Here is a 23,364-nt window from a genome sequence, read left to right on the forward strand (position 1 = left end):
GAGCAGAGACACTATGCCAAGATATATCAACTACAAGCTGAATCCTCTACTTGCAAGCAGGGAAAAGGAGTCTCTCAATGTACTATTCTGATTTGACATCAATATGGAAAGAACTTGATCACTATCAGAATGTGAATTGGAAGTGTGATGAAGATGCAAAGGCCTATAAGTCACTTGAATCTCAGCAACGAGTGTTTGCCTTCCTCCTAGGGCTGAATCCGTCATATGAGTCCATCAAGGTGCAGATCTTGGGTAGTAAAGACTTGCCATCAGTTCAGGAGGTGTATGCCTCGGTACAGTCAGAAGAAAGCAGAAAAAGTGTGATGAATGGTGTAGAAGGGGAGTCAGTTGCCCCAGCTGTCCGGGGAAATTCAGATGCAAATGTCGGAGGTGGTTTTAAAAAGGGTGACACTCAAAAAAAATCAGATGATAAGAGCAAGCTTTGGTGCACTCACTGCCATAAGACGCGACACACGAAAGATACATGTTGGGGTCTCCATGGAAAACCCAAATGGGCACAAGATTTGGGTAAGAAGTCAGCACCTGATCAGGACAAGAAACCAGGCCAGTAGAATCAAAAAAGGTATAACTCAGCTAATATGGCATCGACAAAGACTAGTCCTTCAATAACTCAGGAGAGACATCCCAGTTCTGACCCTAAGGAAGATATTATCAACTCCTTCCATGAACATTTGGAATTGTATGGTAGGACTCTCCGCCAAATGGATTCTGGGCCTACTCCTTCTACCTCGTTTGCGTCTACATCAGGTAATGCCAGAGCCTTCCATGTGTCATCTCATACTACTGATTCTCCTTGGATTATTGACTCCGAAGCCTCAAATCACATGACCGGTAAGTCTAATTTGTTTCAGACCTATAACCTTCTATCTGGGAGAGATAAGGTAAGACTGGCTGATGGTTCTTTTTCTACCATAGCTGGCCGAGGCACCATACCTCTCCCACTTGGCCTTACTCTTCCTAATGTACTGCACATTCCGAAGTTACCTATTAATTTGTTGTCTATTAGTAGTCTGACTCACTCCTTGAACTGCTTAGTCACTTTTTTTCTGTCTTCATGTGTGTTTCAGGATTTGACCTCGGGGAAGATGATTGGTAGAGGAAGCATGGTGGATGGTCTCTACGTGTTGAAGAATAATGTTGGCCTAGTGGCAACAAAGTCCACAAGTTCGTCAAGTGAGAGTCAAGCCTATTTATGGCATAGTCGTTTAGGCCATCTTTCTTTTGAGTCGTTAAAAGTTATGTTTCCAAAGTTGTTTGAGTCCTTGTCAGTGAGTCGGTTACAGTGTCAAACTTGTCAGTTGAGTAAGCATTGTAGAAGTTCTTTACCTTTACGAAATAAAAGATCTGAATTTCCATTTCATATTGTTTATTCTGATTTTTTGGGCCCTGTTACTCTACCTACTACGGCTGGCTATAAATACTCCGTTACCTTGATTGATGATTATTCTAGATACACTTGGGTTTACCCTATGCGATCTAGAGATGAAGTGCCACAAATTGTCAAAGATTTTCAACGCATGGTGTTCACTCAGTTCCAAACGGAAATCAATATCTTCCACTCGGACAATGCGAAGGAATATTTCCATAGTGATCTCATGAAGTTTTTTGCTTCGAGTGGATCACTTCAGCGAAGCTCTTGTGACAGGACACCCCAACAAAATGGTTTGGCTGAACGGAAGAATCGTCACCTTCTCGAAGCTGCTCGTGGCTTGTTGATTCATATGAATGTGCCAAAACAGTTCTAGATGGATGCAATCTTGTGTGCGACATATATCATCAATCGCATGCCCTCTCAACTACTAGAGTACAAGGCCCCACATCAGCTCTTGTTCCCTACAGCCCCGTTGTCCACCATTCCGATGCGTGTTTTTGGGTGTCGTTGTTTTGTCCACAACCTGTCCCCTACTCGTGGTAAGCTTGATCCTCAAGCTATTCCTTGTGTTTTTCTTGGTTACCCTTTATATCAAAAGGGGTATCGTTGCTATGATCCCATTGCTTGCAAGTACTATGTTTCTACTGATGTCTCATTCTTTGATAATCAACCTTTTTTCTCGGTTTCTCCTCAGGGGGAGAGTAGGGTTGAGGAGAAACAGGCGACGACTCAAATTCAACTACCTCCTTTACCCGATCCTCCTCCATTCCGAGTTTTTCATCGTCGCCATAAGAGCCAACAGAGTTCAAGAGCCGTGGAGACTGACACTATGCAACTATCATCGGATTCACCCGAGGCAAATTCGTCTCATCAGCCAGGTACACTTGCTCCCATTGATATATCTACTCCTTTAAATGTTGATTCACCTGTCACCAATGATCTTAATATTCCTATTGCTAAGAGGAAGGGTGCTAGGTCTTGTACCACTAATCATCCTATCTCAAATTTTGTGTCCTATGAGCATGTTTCACTGTCGTACCATGCCTTTCTCTCTTCTGTGGATAGTGTCCCCGTTCCTAAGACTGTGGCAGAAGCTTTGTCAAAACCTGAATGGACAGATGCAATGTAGGAAGAAATTGATGCTTTACACAAAAATGGCACTTGGGAGTTGGTAGACCTTCCTGAAGGGAAGGAACCAGTGGGGTGCAAGTGGGTGTTCACATTGAAACACAAGGCTAATGGAATTGTTGAAAGGTACGAGGCTAGACTGGTAGCAAGAGGCTTCACACAGGTATATGGAGTGGACTATGCAGAGACTTTTGCTCCAGTAGCCAAGATGAACTCTATTCGGATTCTTCTTTCCTTGGCAGCAAATCTTGACTGGGATCTTCACCAATTGGACATCAAAAATGCTTTCTTGAATGGTGACTTGGAAGAGGAAGTGTACATGACCCAACCCCAAGGGTTATATGCCAAAGGCAGTGAACAAAAGGTGTATAGGTTAAAAAAATCTCTATATGGGTTGAAACAATCACCTCGGGCTGGTTCAGTAAGTTTCATTTAGCAGTTCAACAGATGGGGTTCAAACAATGCCAGTCAGATCATACTCTATTTGTGAAAAGAGGTGAAGGTAAAATTGCAACCCTTATTGTGTATGTGGATGGCATAATGATCACAGAAGATTGGGAAGCTGAAATCCGGAGACTGAAACAATTCTTAGCCACTAAATTTGAGGTGAAGGATCTAGGCCCCTTACGATACTTTCTTGGAATTGAAGTTGCCCGCTCTCACAAGGGCATCTTTATTTCCCAACAGAAGTATGTACTAGATCTACTAGAAGATACAGGCAAGTTGGGGGTAAAACCATTTGATTCACCAATTGAACCTAATTACCATCTAGGAGACAGTCAGGGAGAGTTTTTGAAAGATGTAAAGATGTTCCAGAGACTCGTGGGGAGACTTTTGTATTTGTCTATGACTAGGCCTGATATTGCCTATGCAGTGGGTGTCCTTAGTCAATTCATGCACAGCCCTAGGACAACTCACTTTGAGGCTATAGAGAGGATCTTGAGATATCTCAAGAAGTTTCCTGGAGCTGGTTTGTTGTTCCAGAAACACAGTCACTTAAAAGTGGAAGTATATACTGATGCAGATTGGGCAGGAGCAGTCAATGACCGAAAGTCTACCAGTGGGTATTGTCTTTGTAGGAGGAAACCTTGTCACATGGAGAAGCAAAAAACAAAGTGTGGTGGTTAGATCCAGGGCTGAAGCAGAGTATAGAGCGATGACTCATAGGGTTGCAGAAATCATGTGGATAAGAAATCTATTAGGTGAACTGGGTTTCGTAGTAAGCAATCCTATGTCACTCTACTGTGACAATAAAGCTGCCATCAATATTGCTGCTAATCTAGTTCCGCATGATAGGACAAAGCACATTGAAGTGGACAAGCATTTTATTAGAGAGAAACTTGAAAGTGGATAAGTGTGTACACCATATGTCAGCTCAAAAGAACAACTTGCAGATATCTTCACCAAAGGTCTCCATCATGTACAACACAAAGATTTGTGTGACAAGTTGGGCATGATTGACATCTATGCTCCAACTTGAGGGGGAGTGTTAAAATAATGGTAAAATAATTTAGTTGCTGATGTTAGGGCTTGTTTGGCTAATTAAAGTGTTTTTTATTTCGTTTTCTCTTTCTGTTATTGTACTCAAGGGCACAAGGGTCTTTTCCCTTGTTATTTTTGCCGCCCTATATATGTTAAAATAAAGGCTGGCACCGCCAGCACTGTTACATTGCAAAACCCTTCTTTCTTCCCTCCTCTCTTCTCTTCTTCTCCTCTTCTCTTCCCTTTTCTTCCTCTTAATTCTAGCAGGCCATACTGTCAAGAGGCTCTTCTCGTGGAATCTTCAGGTCTTCTAAAATTATTTTCAACCAGAGTAATTCACACACTCCTTGTGCCATAGCACTGAATTCTACCTCTGCACTTGACCGAGCCACTACATTTTGCTTCTTACTCCTCCAAGTGACTAAGTTTCCTCCCAAGAAGGTACAGTAACCGGAAGTGGACCGTCTATCTACTGGAGATCCTACATAATCGGCATTTGTATATGCTTCAAGAGCCAGTCCCCCATTTCTTCTTAATAAAATTCCTTTTCCTGGATTGGCTTTCAAATAGTGCAGAATTCGATGAGCAGCCTGCAAATGAACTTCTTTAGGATTATGCATTAACTGACTTATTACACTTACAGTGTATTCAATATCTAGCCGTGTATGTGCAAGATAAATGAGTTTTCCAACCAGTCTTTGGAACATCTCCTTGTCTACACTTGCATTCTCGCTGGCTTCTCCAAGTTTATGATTGGGATCTATAGGCATGGAAGTTGGTTTACATGCCATATTTTCTGTTTCTCTCAAAAGATCAACAACATACTTTTGTTGAGAGATAAAGATGCCTTGTTTAGAATGTGCGACTTCAATTCCAAGAAAATACTTTAGTCTCCCCAAGTCTTTTATCTCAAATTCTCTGGAAAGGCAGTTTTTCAATGCTTCCTTCTCCTTTTTATCATTCCCAATAAAGATTATATCGTCCACATAGACTAATAGTGCAGTAACTCCCCCTGAGGCTGTGTATGATAAACAATGTGTGGTCACCTTGACTTTGCTTGTAACCTGTACTAAGCATCACCTTTGTAAACCTTCCAAACCATGATCTTGGAGATTGTTTGAGGCCGTATAGTGCTTTCTTCAACCTACAAACTTTGTTCCCCTTAATGCCTTCTCCAAAACCCGGTGGAATGTCCATGTATATCTCCTCTTATAGATCACCATGGAGAAATGCATTCTTTACATCAAACTGTTGCAAATCCCAATTATAGTTAGCAGCCAAAGACAGCAACACCCTTACTGTATTCATTTTAGCTACTATGGCAAAAGTTTCTTGATAATCTACCCCATAAGTCTGTGTATATCCCTTGGCTACCAGTCGTGCTTTGTACCTTTCTAACGATCCATCAGATTTGTACTTAATAGTGAACACCCATTTACAACCTACAGTCTTCTTGTTTCTTGGTAGATCCACAACTTCCCATGTGTTATTCTTTTCTAGTGCCTCCATTTCCACTCTCATGGCTTTTTTCCACTCCTTATTAGAAAGTACCTCGGCTAGAGTATTAAGAATTGGAATGGTGTTAAAGGTAGCTAGAAAACTTTTATGGGATTTAGAGAATCTTTGGAACGACACAGATTTGGCTAAAGGGTACAATGGGCATTTGGTACATTCTCTTGTTCCTTTTCTCAGTGCAATAGGTAGGTCATTCTCAGACTGTGAAGGTGCAGGTTCAGGTTCTGCATATCCCTCAGTTGCAGGATTAGAAGTTGAATCTTGGACTTGCACAAGTTGAGGATCTGGATTTCTTCTCCTAGAGTAAACCTGCATATATCTCACATCATCATGCACATCATTGGTGGGGTTAACAGTGTCTGAATTTGGTTCAATGGTCGGGTTGTTGGACTCTTGCTGAGACTCAGGAATGTGGGGCTCAGAGGGATGCGATTCTTGACGGTTGGATGACTGTGAGGAAGGTAATACATCTAAGGAGAGTAGATTCGAAGCCTTATCTTCAATTAATGAGGGCTCCCCTTGAAGATAAGGTTGAGTGAAAAAGGATTGTCCCTCCTCAAATGTGACATCGATGGAGGTGTAGAATTTTCTGGTGGCTGGATGATAACATTTATAACCTTTCTGAGTTGGGGAATATCCCAAGAAGACACACCTGATTGCTCGTGGATCCAATTTTCCCTTATTATGGACATGAACAAAGGCAGTGCAGCCAAAAATTCTTGGTGTGAGATTATTTAAGGTTTGAATATCAGGGTAGAATTGAGAAAGGACTTGTATTGGGCTTCGGTTGTCAAGAACTTTAGATGGTAGTCTATTTATGGTGTATGCAGCAGTAAGGACAGCTTCCCCCCAATATTGTTTTGGCACCCGGTTTTGAAAGAGAAAGGCTCGGGTGGTTTGCAAAAGATGGCCATTTCTCCTCTCAGCTATCCCATTCTGTTGAGGAGTGTTAACACAGGAGGATTCATGCACAATGCCTTCTTTCTGAAAAAATGGGGACAAATTCTGATTAAAATATTCTGTAGCATTATCAAATCGAAACCTTTTAATTCTCACACCAAACTGAGTTTGGACCATGTTATGAATGTTGGGAAGAATGGTACCCACATCAGATTTAGACTTAAGAAGAAAGATCCATGTGACCCTAGTGCAATCGTCAATAAAGGTAACAAACCATCTAGAACCAGTAATGTTGAGAATTTGAGAAGGGCCCCATATATCCGAATGAATCAAATAAAAAGGAGTTGAAGATCTTTTATTGCTGATTGGGAAAGAAACCATTTTGTGCTTAACAAGTTCACAAACATCACAATGAAAGGTTTCAACATCAATTCCTTTAAACAAGGAAGGAAGCATTGTTTTTAAAACAAGAAATGAAGGATGACCGAAACGGAAGTGATGACGCCAAATTAAATCTTTATTGGAGGTAGATAAGAATGACTCGTGTGTGACATGCATAACAGTGTGAGATGGTTTGCCGGTTGCTTCAAGGTAGTAGAGTCCATCCCTTTCCTTAGCAAGTCCAATCTTCTTCCCCGAAACCTGGTCCTGAAATACACAGTAAGAAGGAAAGAACACAACATTGCAGTTCACATCCTGGGTGAGTTTATGTATAAAGATAAGGCTAGTGGATAACTTAGGAACATGAAGCACATTTTTAAGCAATAGGGATGGAGTAATTTGAATATTCCCAATCCCTGCCACTATGGTGAATGAACCATCAGCAACAGAAATTTTTCTATTACTAGGACAGGGTGTATAGGTGAGAAAATGTAGTGAAGAGGGTGTCATGTAGTCAGTAGCTCCAGAATCAAGAATCCATGGAAAAACACTAGCCGAGGCATGTAATCCTAGAGATAAAGACTCACCTAAGAGAGCAAGAGAGGTAGAACAACTTCTTTGTTTCAAGGATTTCAGGAAGCTCCTTAGCCTTTCAATTTCTTCATCATTAAATGGTCCCTGACTTGAGTGTTCTTGCTGCGGGGTTGTGGAGACATTATGGGCCTGTTGAACTCCTTTTGAAACTCCTCGATTTCCCCATTCCTTGTTGGATGTGGGAGGTTTCCCATAAAGTTTCCAGCACCGATCTTTTGTGTGTCTGGGCTTCTTGCAATAGGTGCACCAGAGGTTATCGTTAAAGTCACAGGTAGTTGCGTCACGAGCCAAGTTGTGATTGTTCTCACCCTTTGAACTATTGTAACTTCCTCCCCTTGCCACCATGGCTGAGCCTTTGGGATCTTTAGGTTCAAGCATGATTCCACGGCGGCTTTCCTCAGCTCTGACAAGGGCTATGACTTCATTCAATGGAGGCACTTCTTCTTTGCCAAGAATTCGTATTCGAACCTGATCAAATTCAGCATTTAGTCCGACCAAAAAATCATACACCCTATCTTTTTCAATAAAATTCTTCAAGCATCATCAAGGCACTTTGTCTCAAGAACCCGATAATGATCAAGCTCATGCCATAAATTTTGTAGCAGATTTGCATACTCTGTAACACTTCTGCTCCCTTGTTTGGCCGCCATTGTCTTCACTTTGACCTCATAGACACGAGCAGCGTCATGGGTTTTGGAATAGGTTTGTCAGACAGCATCCCAAATAGCCTTTGCAGAGGGAAGAACATACAAGTATCACTGATCTCGGGTGTCATTGAAATCCACAACCATGACATAATCATGGAGTCCTCTTCGTCCCAAGCATCAAAATTTGGCTCGCCCAACTTTGGCCCTGTTCCAAGAAGGTGACTAATTTTTCCTTTTCCCTTCAAATAGGTACGCACTAGTTGTGACCACTTCAAGTAGTTCTAGCCATTCAGTCTATATGTTGTCTGAATATTCTACAAATCACCAGTGTGAGGATGAGAATTTGTTGCTCCTTCATCAGTTTGGACGGGAGCACTTGTTGTAGTCATGTCGGACATTGTTAATGGAGGAAAAATAAGGCCAGCAGGAAAGGAGAATAAAGGAGGGAAGAACTGGCCGGAATAAAGGAGAATAAAGGAACACTTCTAGTTACAGATCAACACTGAAGGCCAGAAGAGAAAGACACGAAAAACTGGCAATGAACACCGAAAAAAATCTCAAGGTTGACAAACCTAGAGATCTGATACCATGTTTGGAATGGTAGAATACTGATGTATTTCATTCTATTTCCAATCGGCATATTTATATAGTAAGTTGTTGCAATAAATAGAAAGAAGAAAAAAATAGAAAGAAAAGAAAATAGAAAGTAGAAAAATAGAAAGAAAAGAAAATAGAAAGTACAAGAATAGAAAGAAAGAAATAGAAAGAAAAACTTTCTAAATCAATCCTTCCACAATCCTAGGAATATATACAATTCTATTTTCACACAACTACCAAATATAGATCTGCACCAGTAACCCCACGTTTTCCAACAGATAGGTCTGCCTCTAACTTCTTCCTCGGTACTGCCTTGGTGAGGACATCTGTGAGCTGCATGTTGGATGTGATACACGGGAGACACACTTCTTGTGATGAGACCCTCTCTCGCACAAAATGTCGATCAACTTCAATGTGTTTAGTTCTGTCATGTTGCACCGGATTGTGGGCTATATTAATAACCGCCTGATTATCACAATACAGCATCAAGGGCTTCTCATAATCAATACCCAACCTTTCAAGTAGTAATCTCAGCCATAGGATTTCAGCCACTCCGTTAGCCATTGACATGTACTCAGCTTCAGCACTAGAACGGAAAACAACACTCTGCTTCTTACTCCTCCAAGAGACAAGGTTACCTCCCACAAGGGCATAATATCCAGAGGTAAACCTCCTGTCATCAGCACTCCCAGCCCAATCGGCATCTGTATAGACCTCCACTTTCATGTGATTATTGTTCTTGAACAGTATACCCCTACCCGGGCATCTCTTCAAGTATGCTAATATTCTCTCTGCGCAAGAAGATGAGTAGTTCTAGGGGAATGCATGTACTGGCTGACAACACTAACTGCATAACTGATATCTGGCCGAGTGAGGCAGAGATATAGGAGCTTTCCAACCAACCGTTGGAGCATAACTTTGTCTTCAAGAGGCTCCCCGCCCTCTGCGCTAATCCTGTGATTCTATTCAATGGGTGTATCAGCAGGCTTAACACCTAACTTTCCAGTTTCTGCCAACAGATCTAGAACATATTTTCTCTGAGAGATAAAGATCCCTTATTTAGATCTAGCAACCTCAATACCCAAAAAATACCGTAGTGTACCAAGATCTTTCACCTCAAACTCTTGATGAAGGAGATGTTTGAGGGACTCAATCTCACTACAATATCATCCACATACACAGCAAGCAAGGTCAGAGAGGAGTCCACCCTCTTAATGAACAGTGTATGATCTGACTGGGCCTTTACATAACCGAATTTTCCAAAGGCTAGTCTGAATCTATCAAACCAGGCTCTAGGTGACTGCTTCAAACCATGCCTTGTTCAATCGGCAAACCTTCTTACTTGTCTCTATATCATAGAATCCAGGAGGCAACTGCATGTAGACCTCTTCCTGTAAGTCTCCATTCAGAAAAGCATTTTTAACATCCATCTGGAACAGGAGCCAAGAATGACTTGCTGCAAGGGATAACAGAACTCGGATAGTGGTCATCTTGGCTATTGGGGCAAAGGTCTCCAAGTAGTCTATACCATAAATCTGGGTGAACCCCTTTGCAACCAGTCGGGCTTTGTACCTTTCAATGGAGCCATCAGCATTATGCTTCACAGTAAATACCCATCTACATCCAACCGGTTTCTTTCCTTTGGGTAGGTCAACTAGCCCCAAGTATTATTTTTCAACAGGGCATCCATTTCAACTTGCATTACATCTTTTCACTCTGGAACTGATAAGGCTTCTTGCACTGTTCTTGGAATAGAGACATTGGCAATGGAAGTGAGATAGGACCGGTAAGAGGGAGATAGGCGATCATAGGATAATCTCTGAAACAGGTTCATAGTAGCAATAACCCTTTTGAGTTTGTGCATAGCCGAGGAAAATGCATTTAGAGGCCTTAGGGTCAAACTTGCAATGATGGGGCCCGAGAAGCTGAACAAAACAGGTACAACCAAAGGTTTTAAGGGGAACAGTAAACAACTCCTCGTTTGGGTATAGAAGGGAAAAAGGGGTTTTCATATCAAGAACCCGGGAAGGAACCCGATTAATGAAATATACTGCCGTGATGATGGCATCACCCCAGAAGCGAATAGGTACATTGGAGGTAAACATAATGCTTCTAGCCACCTCCAAGATGTGCCTATTCTTCCTTTCGGCAACTCCGTTCTACTATGGTGCATGAGGGCAAGTGCTCTAGTGAATAACTCCATGATGAAGGAGGTAAGAGGTTAATGGCTTAGCAAAGTATACATTTGCATTATCAGATCTAAGAACTTTGATCTTGGCCCCAAACTGGGTTAGAATCATCTGATGGAAGTTTTGGGTCAGAGTAGGAACCTCATCTCGAGAACGCATAAGGTAGACCCAAGAAAAACGGGTATGGTCATCAACAAACAACAGAAAATATCTGTACCCACCCATAGAAGGGATGGTGATATGGCCCCCAAACATCAGTATGCACAATATCAAAAGAATAATTACTCATTTTATTACTCAAAGAATAAGATGTTCTACAATGTTTGGCAAGCTCACAACTCTCACATCTCAACTTTGACAACTCAACAGACTCAAATAAAGCAGGAAACAGACTCTTCAAGGACCGGAAAGATAAATGACCTAATCGGTTATGCCAAAGCATGACCGGACTCACAAACTGAGAACCAAAGGACTTCTTATCCACTAATCTTCCCAACGAGAACTCTCTCCGAGCAGATAGATCCCATTCGTCTCATGGCCAGTCCCAATCACCTTCCTCGTCTCCAAGTCCTGAAAAACACATCGGTCAGAGAAAAAGGTTATTGAACTATTCATATGTTTGGTAATACTACTGACTGAAAGCAGGTTAGTATCAAGCTTAGGAACATGCAAGACCGAAGATAAAGAGATAGTATCCGATAACTTGATGTCACCCTTGCCAAAAATGGGAACAAGAGTGCCATCAGCAAAGGATACTCTTTCTCTACCGGAGGACAAGTGATAAGTAGTGAACAATGATGGCAAGCTAGTCATATGGTCGGATGCACCTGAATCTATTACCCAACAGTGTTCAGTATTACTTGGAGATGAAGCATGGTAAGATGAGGCTCGAGTACCTGAATGTGCAAAGGCAGATGTGGCAGAGGCCGTTGGTGACTGAGATGGCTGAGCTGAACTCCCAACTTCCTTTTCCATCTGTATTAGGGCAGCCCGAACTGCAGCTAAGTTCTCTAGGGGTGTGTCTTTTGTGCCTGACAAGGATGTTGAATCAGTATTCACAGCCACATGAGTAGTACCCTTCTTCTTTATCAGTTTTACTGGGACCAAATGAGGATGCAACTTCCAACAAGTATCTTTAGTGTGCTTGGGTTTCTTGCAATGTTCACATACCAGGTCCCATTTATCTTCCTTCTTCTTGTCCCTTTCTGGATCACCCCCTGACTTAGGTTTAACAGTTGTCAGGGCTAGGGAAAGAGGCTAAGGTTGCATCATGACTTTCCGCTTGGTCTCTTCACTATGCACCAGGGAGTATGCTTGAGAGAGGGTCACACTATCTTTGATCAGTATCTATTGCCGCACAATGTCATATTCTGAATTCAGGCCAGCCAAAAATTCAAACACCCTATTTGTCTCGACTTGCTTTCTGTGAGTCTGTGCATCTCTGGGACTCTCCCACTCAAGAGTCTCTAAGTGATCAATCTCATGCCACAGGGATTTCAAGGTAGAGAAGTAGACAGAAACTGATTTCTCTCCTTGCTTAAGACTATTCACTTCACACTTCAGTTCATAGGCTCTAACAACATTAAGGGGTTGGGAATAGGTTTCTTTCATAACATCCCATATCTCCTTGGCTATCTTGGCCCACAAGTAATTTCGGCTGATATGTGGCTGCATAGAATTACACAGCCATGCCATAACCAAGTAGTTCTCTTGAACCCACTTGGTGTACATCGGGTCCTCCTTGGAAGCTTCTTTCACATCTCCCAAGAGGTAGCCCAGTTTTCCCCTTCCGCCAATAGCCATCATGGCTGATTGGGCCCATTCCAAGTAGTTTGACCCGTCAAATCTCGCAGTTGTAATCTGAAACCCAGTTTTAGATATACTACCATAACTGTTGTTCCCAAAACTACCTTCTCCCTGATTTTTAAACTCCATCTTTGGTCAAGAATCATTACGTACGAACTGTTAGGGTCACTACAACAGAAAACAGCACTTGGACAGTCGATCACAATCAGAAATCAGTATGGAATCAATGCAGGTCTGATCTGAAACCAATCGGCAACCACAGTATATGCATGAAACCAGTATAAATCTGATCTGAAACCAATCGGCAATCACAGTACCAAGCAGTCCGTACAAGTTTTCACCCCCTAAAAGAGCTCGAAACCAAAAATAGGTCTGAAACCAGCTTAGAGAGTGTTGGAATAATGTTAAAATAACTTAGTTGCAGTTGTTAGGGCCTGTTTGTCTAATTAAAGTGTTTTTTATTTCGTTTTTTTTATTTATGTTATGTCTGTTATTGTACTCAAGGGCACGAGGGTCTTTTCCCTTGTTATTTCTGTCACCCTATATATAGTAAAATAAACACTGGCACCGCCAGTACTGTTACATTGCAAACCTTCTCTCTTCTCTCCTCTCTTCTCTTCTCTTCTCTTCTCTCCTCTTCCACCTATCTCTGGTCGGCTACACTGTCAAGAGAGAGCAATATGAGATGCTAGAACAGAATTAGGGTTTCAATCGTAGGTCTGAAATAAGTGCTCAGCCACACTTTCCAAGCGGTCCGTATAGTTAGGTTTTGTCATAGGGTCAATGTGAAACCCTAAAACTGATCACCTCTGGAAGAAAACCCTAAAACAAGCACTTCCCAAGAGGATAACAAGAGTTCGGCCCAACAGAAAGGTTTGCTGCAAAGGTTAATGTCAAACCCTAGAACAGGGAGAAAACCCTAAAACAGTTCAGCCGCTCCTAGATAGGTCCAACCTATCTTGACTGATAGCAATCTCGAGAAAATAAATAAGACTTACCCAGAGAATGTTGTTCGCTACCTTCCAAGGTTGCCTGAACCCTAGCCTTCTCTGATTCTTCTTACAAACACAGTGGGGACCACAGCTGTGGGGCCCACATCAGTGTTCTCTACAGTATTAAACACATCATGGGAAATAAAATTTGATTCAAGAAGCCACAAGCTGTTCAGGAGGCCAACATGTGTCTGTCTCCTACTTTTGATAAACTACTATTGATGGTGTGACCATTTTCGGTTTCAGCCTAATTGGAGGAGGGGACTAGCAGTGAGATAGCATTTCTCCAGGACCTTAGGTGGACTTTTTCATGGAAAATTGAGAGAATTGAGATAGAGGAAGATTCTCAAGTGGTTAGTCTGGAGTCACTGGACATCCTGTCAAGCCACTGCCCACTGGATAAGATCCTGTCTAGAGAAGGTAGCAAGAAGGCTAGGAAGCTTTGGAGTTGCATACTTTCTGCTATTTGCAGAGTCATCTGGAAAGAAAGGAATATAAGGTGAAGAGAATGTACAAAGGCAGGGCGAAGAGAGTTGCAGTAGATGTTAGAAAGGCAGAGAAGATAGAGGAGAGAATGAAAGTCTTACATGTGAGTCTGGTGAGAAGAGTGGTGGGAAAGGATTATGGGGCGGAAAAGTTATATGAGTGGGGAATGCTAGAATGGGGAAGAGAGAAGGTGATGGGGGTGAGAAAACTGAGTGTTGGGTTATTGTTGTTCATGTTTCATAGTAGGCAATTTGCAGACTGGATGTTGGAAACAGAGAAAACAAAAGAAAGAAGTTTTGATTTAAGGTTGGATTGGTGGTACCAGACAGTTGGATAAGTAGCTACAGGAATGCCTAGAGTACCAGGCGGTTGGACAAGTGGTTGGTATCCTATACCATGCCTAGAGTATCTTGACATTTGAAGACATTGCTAGATGTTGTGGTTGGTTCTTGAAGTTTGATGACAGGAATCGAACCTGGGAGAAGCTTGACATGGCAAGATTACTACTTGAAGTCTAGGACACCGCTGCAATCCCAGATAGAATAGAACTGGGTTTTACAGGGGAGCACTACAACCTGAGATTCATCATTGAAGATGTTGTTGGGTCGTTCTGGAGTGAAAAGGAGGAAGCTTCGATGGATGGAAAACATTTTGAAGAAGTGGTGGTGAAGAAGGATGGAGTGGAGGCTGAGGTAGGTGAAGGTTCATCTGGTTGTAGTGCAGAGGAGGCATAATTGAAATGGAAGCCAAAAAGTTGTCTGGGAAGAGAAGATAATGAGGTGGACACTTAAAACACTAAAGAAGCACATATGGCCAAAACTAGGACAAGTGGTTTGCAGGAGGAGAGATAGCAAAGGGTTAGAGAGGAGGGCTCAGTGGAAGGCCAAAGGTCAGGAGGTTTAAGTGGGAAAGAGGGGGAGAGGAAATTGGCGGTAGCAGGTGTTAGTGGAAATTTTTTTTAGTATAATTTCACACATAACATAATTCACACAATTAGACTAATAACTGGGTTTTTTGTTATTTGGGTAAACCCCATTCGGGAAATCACGTAGATATTCCCTTAATTATATCTCTGCTAGGGGCAAAGAAAACCTTTTAATTCTGATTCAGAAGTACCAATGAATAAAGACTAAACTAAGTATCATATGAAAATTCTGGTATATATTCCCTCTTTGTTTAAAGAGAAAACCAGCATATAAAGAAACAAACTTTGTATGCATAACAAGTAAATAGGCATCATAAGCATGTTTCATCAATAAGGCTACAAATGGCCTTTAAATTTTGGTTGTGTGCATTATCATGCTGTGAGGAATCATAATCAGCCAAGTTTCATGAACAAGGCTGTAGATGGTTTTTCCCCTCACACATAGGTTAAGAGGTTGTAAGGAACCATAATCAGCCAAGTTTCATGAACAAGGCTGTAGACGGTTGTCTCCTTACATGTATTTCAATATGAAAAAGGAATAAAAGAAAAATAAAAGGAAGAAAGAAAGGAATGAGAGGAATTGATAGAATATGGGCTTCCATCCCATGTGAGAAGCACAAGGAGTATTATATTGAAGAGGTGTAGGAAGAAAACAAGATTCCCTACCTTCTTCTTCCTTTTTTTTTATGCTCTCCACACCAATCTTCTTCTCTGTTCTCCTCCCACTTGTTTCTTAATGCTAGAAATCCTACAAATCAATTAGTAATAGCCAACAAAAAGGCATTAGCCCCTTCTCCTTGTAGGAGAGGGGTTTATATAGAGGAGGGGGGTGGTTAACTAACTCCCCACTCCTCACTTCTTAGAGTGCCAAGTGTCACCCCACTTAAAATGGGTTAAGGAGGGAAAAGAAAATTCTTCCTTCCTAAGGTGACAAGTGTCCCCCCACTTAAAGTGGTTAGAGGAGAGAAAATAACTCTCTCTCCCTTAGGGTGACATGTATCCCCCCACTTCAAGTGGTTAAAGGAGGGAAAATAAATCCTTCTCCCTAGGGTGACACGTGTCCCCCCACTTCAAGTGGCTAGAGGAGGGAAAATAACTTTTTCTCCCCTAGGGTGACATGTGTCCCCTCACTTCAAGTGGTTAAAGGAGGGAAAATAAATCCTTCTCCCTAGGGTGACGTGTCCCCCCACTTCAAGTGGTTAGAGGAGGGAAAATAGTCATCTTGTTAGAATAAGACAAGTGGCATCCCCACATAAATAAGCGGGACACCTCATCAGAAATTAATCAAAATGGATTTATTCTTTTAGGGCATGCTGTTCCATTAAATGGGCTCTACTGCAGGCCCATTAAATGCTTATTGCATTATAAATAAGCCCAATTAATTTGGGGCCTATTGTTCACTAAACTAGACTGCAGGCCCCTTTCTTTATTAAAATGTTTCAGCCCACCAATAGGACTGACTGGGCTTATAAGAAAGCCCTTTTTTTCTTCTTTATTATTATTTTTTTAAGTTGTGACTGGAGTATCTTAATAACTTGCTCCCAGTCCAGTAAACTTAAGGACTGAACAGCAGGTAACACTCAAGCAAGTAAAGGGAGTGGGGTCCACCATTTCAAACAAAAGAGGTTCAACTTTAAAAGGGAAACTGGGGTAATTGGGCCAAAACGTTGAAGGGCATTTTTGTAATTAACTTGTCTTCGATGAAAAAGGGGTTTAATCCCTTTAGATCCAAACGAACAAAGACTGAAGAAATAAATGGCAATGATGAGTGGGTTTAGGTGCTGACAAAGTACAAGAATAGTAGGAGAACACGAGCTGGCCAAGTAGAGGTGCAGGTGAACACAAGCTCATCAGTTCCAATCAAGAAGGAGAGGGAGCAACAACCCAAGAACATAGGAGAGAAGAGAGGTGAGCATTCAATTTTGATTTTCTTTCAAATGGTGAGGGAGAGTGGAGGTGGGGACTTACAAATGTGTATGGGACAAATGAAGAAGGGGCAAGGGGGAATTTTTGAAGGAACTGGAGGGTGCAAGGCAAGTTTGGGTGGTAGGAATACATTAATTAAATCCACTTTGGCCAATTTTCCTGTTTTTTTCTTGTCAGTGTTTAAGATACCAAGGGGAGTGAGTATAAGTATGGAAAAGCTGATGAGGGATTTCCTGTGGGAACCACGGGAGGAGAAAAGAGATCATAGAGTTAAAGATGCTTAGTAGAAGTAAGAGTGATAGTGGATTAGGCATAGGAAATATCCAAAAGAGGAATGAGGCTCTATTGGGAAAATGGTTATGGAGATTGAAAGTGGAGAGGGATAAGTTATGGGACAAGGTAACTATAAGCATTCAAGCCTATTTCCTTTGAAAGAACAATTTCCTTCCTTTGAAAGAACAATTTCCTTCCTTGTATTCCCTCTCAATATTTAAAAACAAGCCTATTTCCACTTATTTGGTTCCTTCTAACTCAAATTATGGGTTTGAGTGGGTTTGGGTTTTAGAAAGGGTATCAGAGATTCTGAATTGAATAATATATCGACCTTGATTCAAGTTTTGGAAGGGGTGATATTAGATCCCTCAAGAGTGGATAACCGGATTTGAACTTTATCTCCCCCCGATGTCTTTTCTTGTACCTCGTTTTTTAGAGCATTAGTTCAGCCCTTTGATGGCCTTGGGCAATATTTTCCAGTCAAGAAAGTTAGGGATAAACCGATTTCTCCCATGATTGGAGCCTTCTATTAGGAAACTTTCCTAGAAAAGTGCAACACTTGTGATTTTCTCCAAAGAAAAAGACCTAATTGGTATTTATGCCTTAATTGGTGCATCCTTTGCAAGGCTAATGGTGAGAATTGCTATCACTTATTAATCTCCCGCTTATCTGTTTCAATGATTTAGGATTGGTTTCTCTCTTTGTTTTGTTGCAGATAAACCCCCTACCAAATGTACAAAGCTTGTTTGCTTCCTTTTCTGTCAAGTGGTCAAGGGGGTAGAATATTGTGAAGATCTGCAACAGTTGCTATTTGTTGGATGATTTGGGAAGAAAGGTATCAAAGGATTTTCTCTGAAAAGGAAAGTAGAGATGCCATCGTTGAAACCATCCCTGTTAGGGTGGTTAATTGGGTGAAGTATTTGGACTTGAGGGTATATCTACAAATGATCTGTCCAAGAACTAGAAAGAAGTGATTAAGTCAGCCCCTCTCAAAACCATGACTTGTTGTCCACTTTGGTCCCCACCAGATGTTGATTTCACTAAGTTGAATTTTGTTAGAAGCAGTGAAGGTAGCCCAAGTCCTTCAGGTATAGAAATAATTTTAAAAGGATGCAAAAGGGAAAGTTATTGCTCTATTTTCAGGTCCTATTGGTGTAGGTGATTCTCTTAGAGCTGAGATCATGACGGTAATGGAAGGGATTAAAAGAGCAAAAGAGTTGAATATCAGAAAACTGATTGTTGAAGGTGACTCAAAGTTGGTCATGTTGTAATTTGCCAATGAAAAAAAGTTTAAGTGGCTGACCCAGGACTTGGAGATAAAGCTACAGTGGGTAAAGAAAACTGCTAATTCTTTTGCGGATACACTTGCAAAACAAGGGGTGACAAGGGAAAGTTTATTTTGGGTCATGTTGTAATTTGAACTCTTACTTGGGGAGGGTTAAGAGAGTTTACCTCTCCCCTTAGTATATTGTCGTTAGTTCTCATACAAATTAGTAGAAATGGTACATTCTTAAAAATATAAAAAAAAAAGAAAAGAAAAGGCAAAATAATTTCCAGCAACTCTTCATGACCAATATGGAAAAAGAAATAAAAGGTAATTTCCATTTACTGACTTTTTTATCAATAACAGAAACTTTTATTAAAGAATTAATAGAAAAGTACAGAGGAAGAGGGGGAGAGGTAAAATCTCTTAACCCTCCCTGAGAGAAACAAAAAACAGAATTACAATACAGCCCAAAACATTTAATCCATTCCCACCCCTTGTTTAGCAAGAGCATCCACAAAAGAGTTAGCATTTCTCTTAACCCATTGCAACTGAATCTCTATATACTGAGTTAGCCAATTGAACTTTCTTTTTTCGTTTGCAAACTTCCATAATCCATTTTCCCTTTTTGAAACCAACCTACAACAATTTTGAATCTCCTACAATTAACTTTCTGATATTCAATTCTTTAGTCTTCTTTAACCTTTCTGTTACTGCCACAACCTCGGCTCTAAGTGAATCCCCTTCTTTTGCCACTTACTGACTTTTTAATAAAAGTTCAGTTATTGATAGAAAAATATAGTTTCTAACTGTAGATGGGTGTTACAATCAATTAGTATATTGCTGTTAATTCTTATACAAATTAGTAGAAATGATACATTCTTAAAAATATAAAAAAAAAAGAAAGAGCAAAATAATTTCCATCAACTCTTTATGACCAATAGGGAAAAAGAAATAAAAGGTAATTGCCACTTACTGACTTTCATGATCAGATGAAGAAGCAGTCCTTCCATTATCCCCAGATTTATATTCAAATGACAAGTAAGGTTTATTCCCATTAACATTCAGTGACTCTTGATGCTGCAATAAATGAAGCACATGCATTCCTTAAAAAGATGCATAAACTATTCCAATTAAATAGGATCATATTAAGAATAAATAAATAGTTGGTAGAGGAAGATAAACATCCAAAAAGCATGGACTAGAAGTCATCTTTTCAAGTCCTTTTTGTCTCCTCCCAATCCTACATCTCTTGGAACTTGGAAGTGGATCTGGAAATTCCAAGTTCCACCAGAGATGTCTTTTTATATGTAGGCTGCTGTTTTGGACAGGATTTTACTTCAGAAATAAAAGGATGGTTATTGATGACTTGTGCTGCTTATGCAAGAAGTTTGAGGAATCTATGAAACATCTTCTAATTAACTGCAAGATCCAACACAGTTTTTTTTATGAATAAAGTAAGATCCAAGATCCAACATAGTTAACAATTGCTAACCCATAATTAGGGTTTCTTGGCATATATTATTCTTGTATATCATCATATCATTCTTTCATCATCATCATCAAGCCTTGCCCCAACTGTATATGGGTCAGCTACATGAATCCTGTTCTGCCATTCCATTCTTTAGAAAATTTTATTTCTTACCCATATGAGGTATGGTCTCATTTCCTACAGCAATTTGCCAACCAATTGATTATTCCAGAAGACCATCAGAGGTTGTATTGGCAGGGATAGATTTAACAGAATATGCTGCCCACTATCATCTGTTGGTCTATACAGGAAAAAAAAAAAGAAGCAGATTTTTTAGCCCAAGATGTCTGCTACAAGGTTCATCATCAGCAAAGCTGGAAAGGACCCTCCCTCATTGATCTGGCACTCTTAAACCTTTTGAGTGAAACAAGCAAGAAATTTCAGGTCCACAAAATTTATAGGAAGTTGCACCCCCTGCTTTTTAGTCATGCATATGTTCAAATCTGTATCAGCTCGTGTTCTTGTCTCATTGAGGGAAACCCCGCCCTCCCTTTTAGCAATAAAAGTTCTGGTTATCAAAAAAAAAAGTTTGGATAAGAGTGTGAAGAATCCTGTGGTACCTTATTACTATAGTCCTTATTGTACACTATCTTGTTAATTCTTTCTCTCTTATTTTCTCTTCTTTGCCCCACAAGGGCCTTTCTGTAAATATACATATTTCACATAAATATATTCTGACTCTCTAGGGTGGGGTTGATTGATTCTGTTTACACCCTAAACTTGTTGAGCTTGTACGAACTAAATGTGTGGCATAATATCAAAGCAGGTTACTCCATAGACTGTGTCTGCTCCATGTTCACTCATTAACCTCTCAAATCATACTGGTTTCTGGATTCATTGACTGAAGCTAGGGTTGTTTCAGTCAACCCTAATCCTGGCTATCAGTCTGCTAGTTCAGCAAGGGAGACTTTCAGAGAACTCTTTGGGAAAACATCTGTTTGAAGGGAAACTATAACTGGTGTGTCACCCAGACCTGGTTTACCTACTCAGAAAATCTGATCATGACTGGATACGTATTTGGGGAGTTCTGATCTCTCCTCTCTTGGATGGCAGTTTCTGTAAATCTGCACATCAGGTTGGTGAATCAGACTTTTCTGCTCAATCGGCTATCTATTTTTTTCTTGGAGCCCTAGCTTTGGTGTCACCCTAGGGTAATCTTACTCCACAAACTACTCAGTTGCATTTCGGTATCAGTTCTGGAGAGTATTTCTTTTCTCTCCAGTTCAACAGTCCTGAACACTGCTGGCTTGGACAGTTACCACTGAGAACCTATCAGGTTGGATCTGTTTGGCATTTTCTTTGAAGATACAGGAATATTATGCAAGGTTTCTTGACTTGTGGGCAGAATATGAATTAGTTCACATCAAGCCATCTAATTCAGCAGAGTGTTTTAAGTATCTATAGAAGCACTTTGGGAAGAGGAAGGTGAACCATTTCCTCATGAAACTGACACCTAAATATGAAATTATTCGGCCCAATATTCTGAGTAGGGGTACACTACCAAATTGAGATTCTATGATGGAAGAATTGCTGAGAGAGGAGGCTAGACTTATGACTGCTGCAAATCTGGAAGGGAATCAACTTGAATCTGAGGCTGAGATAGTTTTTATTGCACATGTGAGCACGAAATCTGGTGGTAAGGGTATGCCTAAGACCCAAATACCCAACGTTATGAATGCAAAGGTTTTGGGCATAATGCTCCACACTGCAAGAAGAAGAAATGTTTACACATACTGTAAGCAACATAGTCACATCATTCCAGATTGTCCTGTTCGTCCCTCCAAAGGTAGTATGAAGAAGAATCAGCCACAGGCTTACCAGGTATCTGAAGGACAGACGACTGATGTTCCCAGTGTCAAAGGTGAATCTTCTGACCCCATGAACAAGGAAGAGATACGAGAACCGGTATCCTCTGCTATCTCATCTGCATTTTCTGCTATTGCCTATCTGGTGAGTTCTCTGGCTATTGTTCCTCTTCCTCTCATGTTTAGATAATTAATTCTGGGGCTACCAATCATATGACTGGAGCCTACCTCGAACCATCAATTAAATCTTCACAGACCCATCAAAAGCATATTGTTATTACCAATGGTGAGAAACTGAATATCGTTGGGAGTAATGATTTGTGTTTGAAGCTCTCACCCTCGACTTCCCTTTCCCTTACCAAAACTTTCTTTGTTCCCAAATTTACCACTAACCTTGTTTCAATTGGTCAATTGGTTGATGAAGGTCACATTCTTACCTTTTTCTTGGTTGTTTGATTCAGGACCAGTGCATTGGGAAGGTGAAAGGCAATGAGCGTAGGTTGGGCCGCTTGTCTGCTCTAGAATTCGAGGGATCTGAATCAGCACAATCATCTGCTTATTTTAGTCCTTCATTGAATTCTAGTTTGGGTCAAAGAAATAACATTTGGGATTTATGGAATAAACGTTTGGATCACCTAAACTCTGAAAAACTTAAATTTTTGTTTGTCTATGGTTTCATTAGAAATAAAATTCCCTCCTTGCAAACATTTAATACATCTTGTGTTACTTGTTGTTTGAATAAAAGTCATACGTTGCCATTTCCTCACAAAGTTGAACACGCTACTTTACCTTTTGAATTTATACATAGTGATGTATGGACTTCCTCTATTGTTTCACAATTGAGATACAAGTATTTTGTAATGTTCATTGATGATTGCACCAGGTACACTTGGATGTACTTCCTCAAATACAAGTTAGAAGTTTTTCCAACCTTTCGGTTGTTTCATGCTATGGTCCGAGTTTGGTTTCAATCCAGTGTTCGTATCCTATGCTCAGACTCAAGGGGAGAATACAATGATGGTGAATTTCTAGCCTACCAAAGAAATCTTGGAATACAAGTTCAACGGAACTGTCCAAACACTCCTCAGAAAAATGGTGTGGCAAAACGCAAGAATGGGCACATCCTCAATGTTGTAAGAACTCTTCTTCAAGAGTCACATGCACCATCTTCATTTTCGGTGGAGGCAGCTAGTATGGCTGTGTATCTAATTAATTGTGTTCCTTCATTTGTTATGGCTAACTTGTCTCCTCATCAAAAACTGTTTGGTTGTCCTCCTAATCTCTCCAACCTTCATGTTTTTGGGTGCTTATGTTTTGTGCGTCTTCGTTCTTGAGAATGTTCTAAAATCTCAGCTCAGTCAGTTATGTGTGCCTTTGCGGGGTATAGTCCCAACTCCCAACCACAAAGGACTTCTTTGCTACGATCCTTTTGCCCATCGCATCTGTATTTCTCAAAATGTCATTTTGATTAAGCATATTTCCTTGTTTTCAAGAGTAGTCAAGTTATTTGTACCTTCTGTTTCTGTTTTG

The 23,364-nt window shown here is 40.7% G+C and overlaps 1 protein-coding gene across 4 annotated transcripts in view; it reads right to left on the reverse strand.

The window, feature by feature from the left end:
- Nucleotides 1-23,364, reverse strand: part of LOC148867253 (protein ENHANCED DISEASE RESISTANCE 2-like) — a 70,377-nt gene that overhangs the window by 29,986 nt on the left and 17,027 nt on the right. For all 4 annotated transcript variants that reach the window (XM_088978916.1, XM_088978913.1, XM_088978915.1 and 1 more), the window contains exon 6: nt 19,475-19,578. In XM_088978916.1, the coding sequence (XP_088835042.1) occupies nt 19,475-19,578 (104 nt within the window). The remainder of the gene's footprint in view (nt 1-19,474; nt 19,579-23,364) is intronic.

Source organism: Nelumbo lutea, chromosome 3 (genome assembly GCF_056320005.1).
Source record: "Nelumbo lutea isolate HS-2025 chromosome 3, American lotus-T2T, whole genome shotgun sequence".
In the NCBI taxonomy this organism is placed as follows: Eukaryota; Viridiplantae; Streptophyta; class Magnoliopsida; order Proteales; family Nelumbonaceae; genus Nelumbo; species Nelumbo lutea.